The 12,509-nt window shown below is 36.0% G+C and overlaps 1 protein-coding gene across 6 annotated transcripts in view; it reads left to right on the top strand.

Moving 5' to 3' along the window:
- The first annotated feature begins 1,610 nt into the window (after window positions 1-1,610).
- Window positions 1,611-12,509, top strand: part of LOC132133476 (UPF0606 protein KIAA1549L-like) — a 46,015-nt gene continuing 35,116 nt past the window's right edge. For all 6 annotated transcript variants that reach the window (XM_059546320.1, XM_059546319.1, XM_059546323.1 and 3 more), the window contains exon 1: window positions 1,611-2,134. In XM_059546320.1, coding sequence (XP_059402303.1) covers window positions 1,933-2,134 — 202 coding nt within the window. In that variant the 5' untranslated portion in view covers window positions 1,611-1,932. The remainder of the gene's footprint in view (window positions 2,135-12,509) is intronic.

Here is a 12,509-nt window from a genome sequence, read left to right on the forward strand (position 1 = left end):
TCTCACATTATGACCCTATATTTTATATTTAGCATGTAGCACTAGAGATGAGTATTAAATTGCTACTCATGCACGCATTATATGAATTCACTGCATTAATTCACTGCAAGTAAACATTTCAGAGATGTTTTAATTCTAACAAGGTCTAGCAAACCCAACCTAATAAGAGTGAATCTTAGCATAATTGCTAAGGACTGAGGGATCTGCAAACTAAAGTTGAAATGTCTTTGAAACTCCCAAACCAAACAGTTTTTTGTTTTTCTTTGATTCGTGTTTTTCCTTTAGAAGTTCTTGTACAGTTCATTCAGGGTCCTTGTATTTGTCATATGTGCTACTGTGTAACACTTGCCGTAAGATTTGGGTTGGATTGCTTTAGATCTATTTTTAACTCTTCCGCAGATTATATTTTAGTAAAAGTTAAATCTCACTGCAAGTTATCGGTAATATTTAGACTTAAGAGCAAACAGACTTGATTTCCTAAATCTGAACTGTTTTCATTTTTGTACTTTTTTTGTGGCTTTCTGATTTCTGTTTGCTTTTGATTTCTATGCTACATTAGTTTGCCATGTAGCCACTGCACTGTGCAATATTCACTATATGAGGACTGGGAAACCTTTTTTGTTTGTTTGTTTGGTTTTGTTTCTGTTTTTTTGGATGTAATGTCTCTTACAGTTTGCTGTTGTATTTCTCTCTAGTTCTCAGTGATTTATATGTGACAAAGCCTTATGTACTTTGTCACAAAAAGCGGGTTTTCCTGGTGACTATTTGGTGAGTGTCAAATTAAAGAAATTATTGTTTTGTCAAAATTCACTTTGAATTAAAATATATATTGCTGCGGGCACACACTGTTTGTTTGTCTTTATTCAAAGAAATCTTTACGACAACTTATTCGAGAACATTTTCCAACTTCATGGATATTAATTTGTTCCTTGAAAGGTTAATTTTCACATTTATTACAAGGGTTTTATTTTCTGCAGATTTATATATAGATATAGATCTATATTATATTTACACTAGATAATCGTATTTAAAATTAAAGCACAAATAATAAGATATTAAAAAACGTACCTGACAAATGAAACGAAATTGCGCCATCATGTGGGTGGTATTGAAAACTTTTATGACGTCTATATATAACGGGATATATATATAGATATATAGATATATATATATATATATATAGATATAGATATATAACGGGAATCCACCGAAAACTGGTCATTTTAATTTTGCACCAGTATCAAATTCTGTCTTATAAACACACATTGTGGTAAAATGAACTTTAAACTGTTTTTTTAAAGGTATAGCAACACCATAAATTAAAAGATTGCGTTATTACTTTTTAGGAGTTAGCTTTTTGTTTGTTTATATGGGCTATCACTTTATTATAGCATAAGCCATAATAGAAAATCTAATAAAATACAATCATAAAGAATTTAATAGAATGAAACATAATAAAAGCCTGTATGATATCGAGGGACAGAACTGGTGTGTACATTGGCACCAGGCATCCTCATGTAAATCCAGCAGAGGTCGTCTTCCTCTTGTAGATCAGTTCTTATAATAACAGTTCGCCTGCATGCGCTGGCTTGGAGACGTGGTATTTTTTCCCCAATCAAAAGCAGACGGTTTTCCGTCGCAGCATCATTGACATAATAGCGGGATTATAGGATTGACGCTGCTGGATTCCTGTCCAGAATATGCGTTGGATGAAGCGCGATTGATAACCTTCTCCAGTAACGCGCGCGTGATTGATCTGGTGGTCACGGATGCTTCTGAACGCGCTTTGCAGACGCATCGCCTTAAAGTTTCAATGCTCACATAGAGCAGAAAAACAGTGGAGAGAAGACCTCAGTCTAAGGAACTGGAAACGATAGATCAAATGTCTTTTTCGGGACCTTTCGGCCTATTGCTGAATTTATCTCTAGCCAGATGGCTCCAAGAAATGCGCGTAACAATTTCTACATTTTGGGCTCCAGTAGGGGGGATGGCAACGCTGGGACCGAAGGCATGTCGGAATGGATAGGCTTGTCCTTGTGCCGAAAATGTGTCGACTTGGACGGAGTGTGGACCAAGTGTCTGATATCTGTTGGAATTACATTGCTCCTGGTTCCGTCCATATTTGCCATAGACGGTGAGATATCTTTTGGCTGACAACCTGTTTGAGCGCCCAGGTTCCAAACATTTCCAAAAAAAAAAGCTTCTTTTGATTGTTCAATTTATGAAACTGTTCAGAAATTCGAATCATTTGAATTGAACTATATTGTTTGGAGGTTTTAATTGTTCAACGCAATGCGGAATATAAACCGACCCTCTCATGAATAACGTAACGTGTTTTAAGAATCATCTAGATTAAGAGACAGACCGTGCATGTTTGGATATTAACCATTTGTGTGTTTGTTTTGTATGCGATATGTTCCATTCACTGTGGCCGTCTGCGAGCAAAACAGCAGAAACAAACACAAAACAAAAACAAAATGCAGGTAGCCCTACATCACTCTAAGCGCTCGTGTATCAACAGCATGTGACGTCAGTTCGCGGCATTCAGTGCTGCAGTGTCAGGCGCTCTGTGTTCGCTCGACACTGCACGGGATATATATATACTTATTAGCTATTAATTTACAGTTCTTGGTGATTTTACGCACTCGCAGGGGCGGATCTAGAAAAATATTTATGGGGTGGCGAGAAGGGGGCAGGAATTTTTGAGATGTGGCAACATATGGCAGACATATATATACTGAAATTTAGTCACAGTTATCACAGTGTGATGATAAATAGTATATGTACACACTACAAAAGACACAGGATGCCATTTACAAACTTAATCTCATGCAATCAATGTCTTGCATTTGAAACAGTTCATATAAGGAATAAGTGACCATACAATGTGATCTCACTTAATAGGATATAGAAGTGTGACAGAAGTAAGGGGTATTATCACAGGAAAGGCATTAAGGTAAGACACAGGTGATGAGTGGCAGATGTGTGAGATGGGAAGCAAACTTTTTTTGCTGCTTCATATTCAGCAGGTTTTACACCATTTACACCAGTGTCACATTTTAAACTTTGTTCCTCACTAATGCATACAGAATGCATCGACATATAATTAAGAGCATTATAAAAGGTTAAGTGATATCAAAATGTCAATTTATTATAAGAAACACAAGACTTTAACAGTCAATGAAATTTACTAATTTTCTACTGTTAAGTGTTTATCACCATCTAACTCAACCAGTCAAGAGCTACATTTAGCCTTAGATGTTATATGAATATGGTCCCTGAAACATAGCTTTCATTAGCTGACAATAATAATAAATAAATAACCATTATAGGCACAAATACAAATGTACTTTTAGAAATTGTTGTGCAAGCAATCAATTAGAAGCAAGTATTCTAGAGAGCCGTGTAATAAAAAGATATAATTTATTTTCAGTCGCTGACAGTAGCACAGTAGGTCCATGTTGTTGGCCTTCTTCTAAAATATCAATTGTTATCTACCCCTAATATTCTTGACCTTTGACCCCATCTCCATTCCTCCTCAGAATTAAACTCAAGTATACCCTCAGTTGTCAGTCGCTTTGGATAAAAGCGTCTGCTAAATTACTAAATGTAAATGTTTAGATTCTAATATGGCACTTCCGACCCCACTCAACTTCTCTACTAATGATAAGTGTTGCAATATATCTGTGACCTTTGCCTGAGGACCAGAAGAGCATTTCACCAGAAAATGATTTAATTTGTGCAAACAAGTTCAGCGTTGATTATGTGAACTAACTCCAGGCATGACGTCCCTTTCTAAACATCTCGAAACAACACAGATATCAGAAAGGCAGATTAGATTTCCTGAATCTGTAATTACAAGATAAATACATTTCTAAAGCTAGAATTACACTAGATTAGTTATATTTGGGCACACAGACATGCATCGGTCTGGACCATAGGCTTAATACACAGAGGTAAAGGGCCTGTGGCTTCTCATTCATAAAACTGCCATTGTCCTTTTGGCTTTGAGCTGGGTCTATGGCGTATGGCCAGACACACTTGTGGCTTGCTGAGGATGAGGCATCTCTCCTCAATGCCTCTACAGTGACGCTCCTGCTAGTCAACAGGAGCCTGCTGTGCTATGTTGCCATGGGAACTGATCTACATTTTTTTTACTGGAGTGGAAAGAGTGAGTGTATTACCAGAATGACAGTGATTAACTGCTCCATATGATTTACAAAGGCCTTTTTGTGGCATCAGACCTGCAGTGACTGGATTCAGCAGTTAGTTGAACAGGACTAAACTGGATTCAAGCATTAATTGACTATTTTGTATATGTCTTGTCACCTGTCAGTTGAAAGGTTGTGTGTAACCAGGAACCAAAGCCAAGTTTTAATGCAGTAGGCATAGTGTTTTTGCCCCTGTGGTCAGGGTGTAATTATTATAGCTGGAGAAGCAGGTCTCCAAGAAATTTGTGGTGATTTTGTTCGATAACTCGCATTTGAAAACACACACCAGTCAATCAGGTCCTCTCAAAATGTTTGAAGCATTACTGCAAAACCCATCTGTTCACCTTCAAGAGGAGAAAAAACAGCGGGAGTGTTTGAATCACAGCCATGTACTGTTCAAATGACTGAGAACAAAGGGTGAGCTTTTTACATTGTTAACACTGCCATTAATATAGTTTGCATTGCAACATAAAATACTTTAGGTAAAAACAATTATGATTTCACTGTGAAATACTGATGTGGTTAAAGACAAGGTTAGCACAGTATTATAATTTATTAACTAGGCCTGTCAATCGATCATAAAATTTAATCAGATTAATTACATTATATAGGCTACTGATGAATTAATCATATGGATTACATATCAATATTTGCTGAGAAACTCATGAAGATGGTTTAATGCCAGTATATTATTGTGGGATATGAGTAAGATATTAAATGAATCGAGAACGAGTCAATCTGGCTCGGCTCGGTGTTCATCTTCAGTTCTCTCTTCACAGCAGTTCAGTCAGTGTACTGTTTGAGTACGTGAATTACTCCGGGATATTGGTTTGTTTGAACTCAGAGGGAGTGTCAGCCACATTAAAAAAGTTAACAGCTTAAGTCATTTCTGGATTAATGCTTATTGGAGACGCGAACCGTTTCAAACGATTCAGTTCGATTTGGTGAACTGGTTCAAGAAGATCCGGTTACATCGAATGATTCATTCGTGAACCAGATATCACAAAACTTTGTTTTGAGCTCTCACACAACAGACATGGAAGAGAAGACAATGCTGAATAAAGTCGTCGTTTTTGCTATTTTTGGACCAAAATGTATTTTCGATGCTTCAAAAAATTCTAACTGACCCTCTGATGTCACATGGACTACTTTGATGATGTTTTTCTTACCTTTCTGGACATTATAACGTTATCGTACACACAGCTTTAATGGAGGGACTGAGAGCTCTCGGACTAAATCTAAAATATCTTAAACTGTGTTCCCAAGATAAATGGAGGTCTTACGGGTTTGGAACGACATGAGGGTGAGTTATTAATGACATAATTTTAATATATGGGTGAACTAACCCTTTAAGGAATATTAATACAGGGCTTGCTTTTCCATTATTTCTTGGTGTCTTGTTAAATTCCCAGTGTGGCAACACACATCTGAGATACTATTAAGTGGTCAGGGATTTGTATGAGTGAAGGTGAAAACCTAAATAAAGAGCATGATTTTATTACTCTTAGCCTTTTTTGAAGTCTTTTGGCTTGTGCTTTAACCATCCACTTTGATTGTCTTTACATTTATATAGAATTACATTTGCGCCAGAATAAGCTTTGTTAGCCCCAGGATTCTTTCCAGAGAGAGAAAAAGATGCTGCACACCACATCTGCACATTTTAACAACTAGACATGTGGCATCTCAAACAGAACACAATTAGTAGGACAGAAGTTGGTCTTTTAATACATATTTCTCTCAGTCTAATTACTGCCACTTGAGCCCTAAACCAGTTAATTATCTGCTGATGTCAGCTATGACCAAAGCAGCTGATCTGCTTCCCTGACTGACCATTTTCACAGCTGGCATGTTCTCATTTCCAAACATTCCATGCTTCATTAGCGAAACAGTCTGTGTGAAAGTTAATTATGTCGAGTCTGATGAATTCCATATATACGAAAGGTTATTTTTTTCATGCTTCCTTCTTATTTGCCACAGCAAGGGCCCGCGCAAATTCTTAAGTGTTCTAAATCCATACTCCAAATTAGTATAGATGTTCATCTGTTGTAATTATGTTCTTCTATAACATTTATATACCCAAAGATGGTTTTTGGTGCATGCCTGGGACAAACATACACATCTAATGCTAAAATAACTATTGCCACAGTGCAGTTATGAGTTCAGTTAAGACAACAGCGATGGTGGGATGATGGATGATCAGTACAGAGCTTTGACAAGCCGTTAGCAAACAGCACGTCTTCAGAGATGAATGACTTCTATCAAGTTACCCGCCACCTCTTCCGTCTTATGATTTGGCTTGTGGATTCAGGATGTTTGGAGCAAAAATGGTTAGAGATTGTTTTTCTTGGCAGTTTATTGGATAATTCTTCTTAATATGGAATAACGAATATCAAGATCACTTGATAATGTGGTTGTGCTAACTCTTTTATAAGTATGCCTAGTGTAGGCTTTTGAAGTGTAGGCCTAGACGACCATAGAAAGTCTAGCATACTTTATTAAGACTTTACCAAGGTATGAAAAATGGGGTCTGTAAACATTTATTCCATAGCTTTGTTATGATTTGCATTTGCTTTTATGATTTCTGGAGTTATTGGCATGTAACAGTGTAATATAAATGTACAATATGTTATTGTGATATTTGGAATTGTTGGGAGTCAGATTTAAACATGCAGCATTCAATCTGATGACATTTATTGCATGCCATAATTGATTTCTGTCAGGATGGATGATATAAGGGTTCCATATTGTACACAGCATTTAAGTGCCACTTTAAAAAAAATTGAAATAAATAAAAATATGATTACAAGAATTAAATCATCATTGTGAGATTGAAGTATTTTAAGAATGGAGTCAGAAGTCTCAAAATATTACTTTATTCTCAAAACATTTAGACTTTGTGACCTTGTTTTGTTACAATTGTATTCTTTTTATATTTCTATGACTTGTAATTTTGACTTTATTCTCAAACTATTACAAGTTTAGTCTCATATAATACTTTGTTCTCATATTGCTATGACTTTCTTCTCACAATTTTTGGTTGCACTTTATTTTACAGTACGTGTACTAACATGTACTTATAGTGTACTTATAGTGTACTTATCTAAGAAAGTTCTGGTAATACAAGGTAACTACATGGGGTAGGGTTATGTTTAGGGGTAGGTTCAGGGTTAGTACCTAGTTATTACATAGTTATTGTAATTACTATAATAAGTACATAGTATGTACATGAGGAACAGGACTGTAAAATAAAGTGCTACCCAATTTTTCTATATTCTGACTATTTTGACTATTTTGTAATCGTAGTTTATTTTTTATGTTTACTTGACATTAACATGCTGTTGTGATATTGATTATTGGCCGATAATAGTATTTTTTTTTTTGCATGTAACACTTGCTTAAAGTTAAACTCTAATACTATTAAATCTTTAGCAAATATAATCGAAATGATAATCGTTTTTTTTTCTTTCTGTACATTACAAGGTTATGATGCCTAAATTCACTTGTAGAATTTAATATATATATTTTTTTCTTTTTAATGTTTTATTTTATATTTAAACAAAAAAGTTCATATCTAACATTTTGAAATATTATTTTTTTTATAACATTTGTTTTATTGTATATAGATTTTTATTTTATATTTATTTAGAAAAATTATTATCATTTAATGTATTATCTCATTTTCAGGTCACGTGTGTCGAGCTAATACTTAGATCCAGCCATCTGATGCCAACCATCTCCCTAAAAGTGTTCCTTTGCCAGTAGCGATGACAAACAAATATGTTTTATTTAATCGGTTTTGTTAATGAATGAACAGATTATGATGTCTGTTATCCATGCCATAAACCAAAGAGTTATCGTTTTGCTCTTATTTACTCCCTCACTCTTATCTATTTTGCTTAGATCAAGGGATTGATGCTATGCTAACCCCTGCCAGATTAATACCCAATTCGGAGAACCCGTAATGAAATTGTGTTCCAGCTCACACCTGAAAATCTCCTCAGGCTTATGAAACAAGGTCTATGGTGGGGAGGGACTAATCTAGTTTGTGGGCAAGGAAAAGAGGCATTACAGGGTCAATAGATGCATAAATCAAAACATCTCTTGTTTTATGGTGCTTTTTGTATAGCATGTTAGTAATTAAATTATTATTTTGTAGCTTTTATAGCACACTTATGTTTTTTTAGAAGTACATCAAAGCTCCAGACAGACTCAGCTGTCATGTTTCAGTGTGTCTGATGTCTGTCTGTCGTTTGATCTGCCTGATCAAAAGCTGCGTCCTCGTTTTTCTCAACTGCCGACCGCTGTTAATTTACACGGAACTCATATCTGTGGCCTCGTTTGACTCCAGAGGTGTTTGAAATCTAGTCAAAACGGCGCAAATATCTAAGCTAATTAGGCATGTGCATTCACATAATTCTCTAGTGGAATCGCTTGCATAATTAAATCAGACGGCCGTCTTTGTTCTTGTTGATAGAATCGCCACATTCGATTTCGTTCCTACCCTCAGATATATAAAACGGTTGCCTTCGTATCTTGAAATAAAAGTACCGCGCTTCATGTTCACACCTGGAACATAACAGTGATCATTAGATGAGAAAAAGGAAAAAGGAGCTTTATGCATAATGAGCTCTGTCCTTGTCGAACCTCCAACTTCATCAGCTTTACCCTAATAAAAATCTCTTGGGGAAAATGATGCCATGTAAAAGTAATGGGATTATGTATTTTTGCCTTAATGTTATGTGGCCATGTCATGTTTACTATGGTAAAGCCCATAATATTCAGTTTATTTTGTGTGCAGAATGCATATTTCAAGTCTCTGCTCTGTTCCCTGGGGGTCAGATTGGCTTGAACATAAGAGATGGTCTGGAAAACTGGGAAAGAGACTGAGGGCCAATTCACTTACCAGCTGTGCTATTTTTCAGTGCTGCTTTACAGCACCAAAGCCTGCATTTATATTCACTAACCACCCACAATCCAGTTTAACTAGCTGCTAAAATGCACTGAAATGATGCTATGACGTGAGTGTTTAAATTAAACATTTCTTTTCAGTATAAACACATTCTATAAATGTCTTTTTTGTCTTTTCTTGTGTTTTATATAAACTTGAGTTGTTACATGAAGATTATAGCAGTTTTTATTTTTAATAATTAATCCACATTCTTATAGTAGCAGCTGTAGTTCTTTTGCCATGATTTGCATGTTGTTGTTGTTTACACACTTGCACTAAAATAACAAAGCACGCGCGAAATGATGCTAGCAGCAGCCGCTATTTATTATTAGCAAAGTCCCCCTGCGAGAGCGAGACACTCATTCAGTTGTAATTGGGTTTGCAACAACCTGCCTTGCTCTTGAGACACTTGAGTCGAGTGCATCAAAGGTGTCCCACACGAGCTCCTGAATATTCCAGCACGGAATATGGAATCTTTTCCACTCTGTGTAAAAATTGATATAATTTCCATTTAATGCCAGAGCTGAAACTAACCAGGTCTGACAGTTATGTGAAAGGCTGGGAAAAGTAAAACAAACATGAAAACGCATCAGTTCAGGCTGAAGAGACACATGCGGTTACAAGGATTGATGGGAAAGTAGCGCGAGGGCTCGCAGTATTTCACTTTTGCTGTTTTGGCATGTCGTGCTCGGCATCTGATTGCTTATTTCATCTCGACTCAAAATAAATCAGTCATTGCATGTGTAATGTTTTGGTTTATGTTGGTTTTGCACTTTCCATTATTTAACCCTCCGGTGGAGAGAGATTAGTGAGTTGCATACCCCCTTCCCCCCCCACCAAACTCGACGGGGACTATATGACCTACCCAGAGCCCTGCAATGAAGTCACATGACCCCCTTTGTCCAATCAGGCCCTGCTCAGTGATGCTTACACAGATGTGTGATGGTTTTTGCCTCATCAGTTAGAGAGGCTGGAAGGGTACAGGCTGTTATTTTAATCAGATCTGTGTTTGTATCTTCGTCAATAATACATGTCATCATCCTTTCAGCTAAACTGAGCCAGAGCTTTTATGATTACAGCAGCTCAATGGCTCACTTTTCAGGATTGGGATATAAACGGGGGAGTCTTGGGAACATGGTGACATTATTTTAAGCACATTTGATTTCCCAATTTACATTCTCATTACTGTGATGCAAAAATCGTATTTTCATTACTGTGATGAGGAAAGCAGTGCTCTGTTCTTTCATTTATGCTGAATTAAATGTAAAAAAAAATCAGTTATTTTTACTGTGATTTTGCGGTGAAATGTGCATGTAAATAATGTCGCAATTCATTTGGTTGTTTTTATACAAAATCCTAATTGAAGTTTGTTTGGTAGATGGATAATATTTATTTATGTGTAACTTCATTCTGAAAATAACTGAGGATGGATGGTGGGAATGAACTGAAGTGAAAGATGATTCAGTCTTGAACTGGCATCTCATATATTTCCGATTGAATATACTGATGAATATAAAGTATGATATTATCTCTATTTTGACCTTTTTGCTATATTTTAAACATGGCAGTAGAGATAAGACAGGAAATGATGATCATGAAAGAAAATAAATCATAAAATGTCACAAGACAAACTTATATATATACTACTATATATATATATATAGTACAGACCAAAAGTTTGGACACACCTTCTCATTCAAAGAGTTTTCTTTATTTTCATGACTATGAAAATTGTAGTCACACTGAAGGCATCAAGGGCTATTTGACCAAGAAGGAGAGTGATTGGGTGCTGCGCCAGATGACTTGGCCTCCACAGTCACCGGACCTGAACCCAATCGAGATGGTTTAGGGGTGAGCTGGACCGCAGACAGAAGGCAAAAGGGCCAACAAGTGCTAAGCATCTCTCAGGGAACTCCTTCAAGACTGTTGGAAGATGTGTTAATTCATAGTTTTGATGCCTTCAGTGTGAATCTACAATTTTCATAGTCATGAAAATAAAGAAAACTCTTTGAATGAGAAGGTGTGTCAACACTTTTGGTCTGTACTGTATATATATATATATATATATATAAGTACATCAATGGCACTAAAATAACAAATAAGTTTGTCTTGTGACATTTTATGATTTATTTTCTTTCATGATCATCATTTCCTGTCTTATCTCTATATCTCTATTATCTCTATATACGTATATATATACATTTTTATTTTCGTTTCTTTTTTTGGTATTTTGTGTTTCCATTTTATAGAGTGTTTTTATATTTTTTTCACTGTCATTTTATTTTTCAAATATGTCTACGTAGGTTTTTTTTTTTTTGGGTTTAACTATACTTATAAATGGCAAATCAGGTGTTAAATTTAATATTACACGAAACACACAGGTTCTACATCAGTGTTAGTTAGTGATGTTTAACAAGGACAATGATGCACAGTTCGGCCATGTCATGTTGTTTTAAGATGCAGGACCAGATCTTAGCCAGCACTTGAATTATTCAAAGACGGGCTGTGTTCTGCAGCACTTACCCATCCCTGTGTTCTCAGGTGTGTCGCCGTATATCAACTCTAAAAACACATATATCCATCAGCAGAAGGATAAACTTTAATACGGCTCAAATCTCAAATCTGCTTGCCACTGCTGTTACCTCAGTTCCCGCCAAGAGCACACTGTTCCCTGTCTCTCAGATTTATCCCATGCCTCATCTCAAAACAGTGATGATGATGGTGTGTGTGGGATGTGCGTGTCCACCATGCCCCTAATTTCCTTGCTCGCAGCATTTTAAAATACACTGAAGGATGTGGGTTGTTGCCTTAAGAAAAAAGGATGCTAGAGCTGGGATTTTATGGTTTGAAGGGATAGTTCAAATGAAAATGAAATTTTGTCGTTGTTAATCAACCTCAAACCCGTTTGAATGCTGTTAGGTGACTGAAAAAGAACTTCTAAGAATAGAATCTGAATGTAAACAAGAATACCCAAAGCAAATGTGCTGTGTTGTCTTAATTTAGTCTGGCCTTATCTAGCTCTACCCTGCTGAGATCAGTTTGTTGAAATTGGAGTCAATTGCTTGTGCTAAACTGCTACAAAATGAGAACCGACTTTCATCTCCGCTAAAATAGTACCATAATTGTACCAGTGTTTGCACCCTGGTATTCTTTGACTTACCTTGGAATGCCATTGGGGAGTAACTAGTTACATGTAACGGCGTTACGTAATTTAATTACAAAATTAATGTAACTGTAATTAGTTACAGTTACTAAGAAAAAATGAGTAATTAAATTACAGTTACTTATGAAATTTTTTACGATTACAAAGTGGATTACATTTGAATATTTACACACATCCACATACAGAT

Source organism: Carassius carassius, chromosome 50, assembly GCF_963082965.1.
Source record: "Carassius carassius chromosome 50, fCarCar2.1, whole genome shotgun sequence".
NCBI lineage: Eukaryota > Metazoa > Chordata > Actinopteri > Cypriniformes > Cyprinidae > Carassius > Carassius carassius.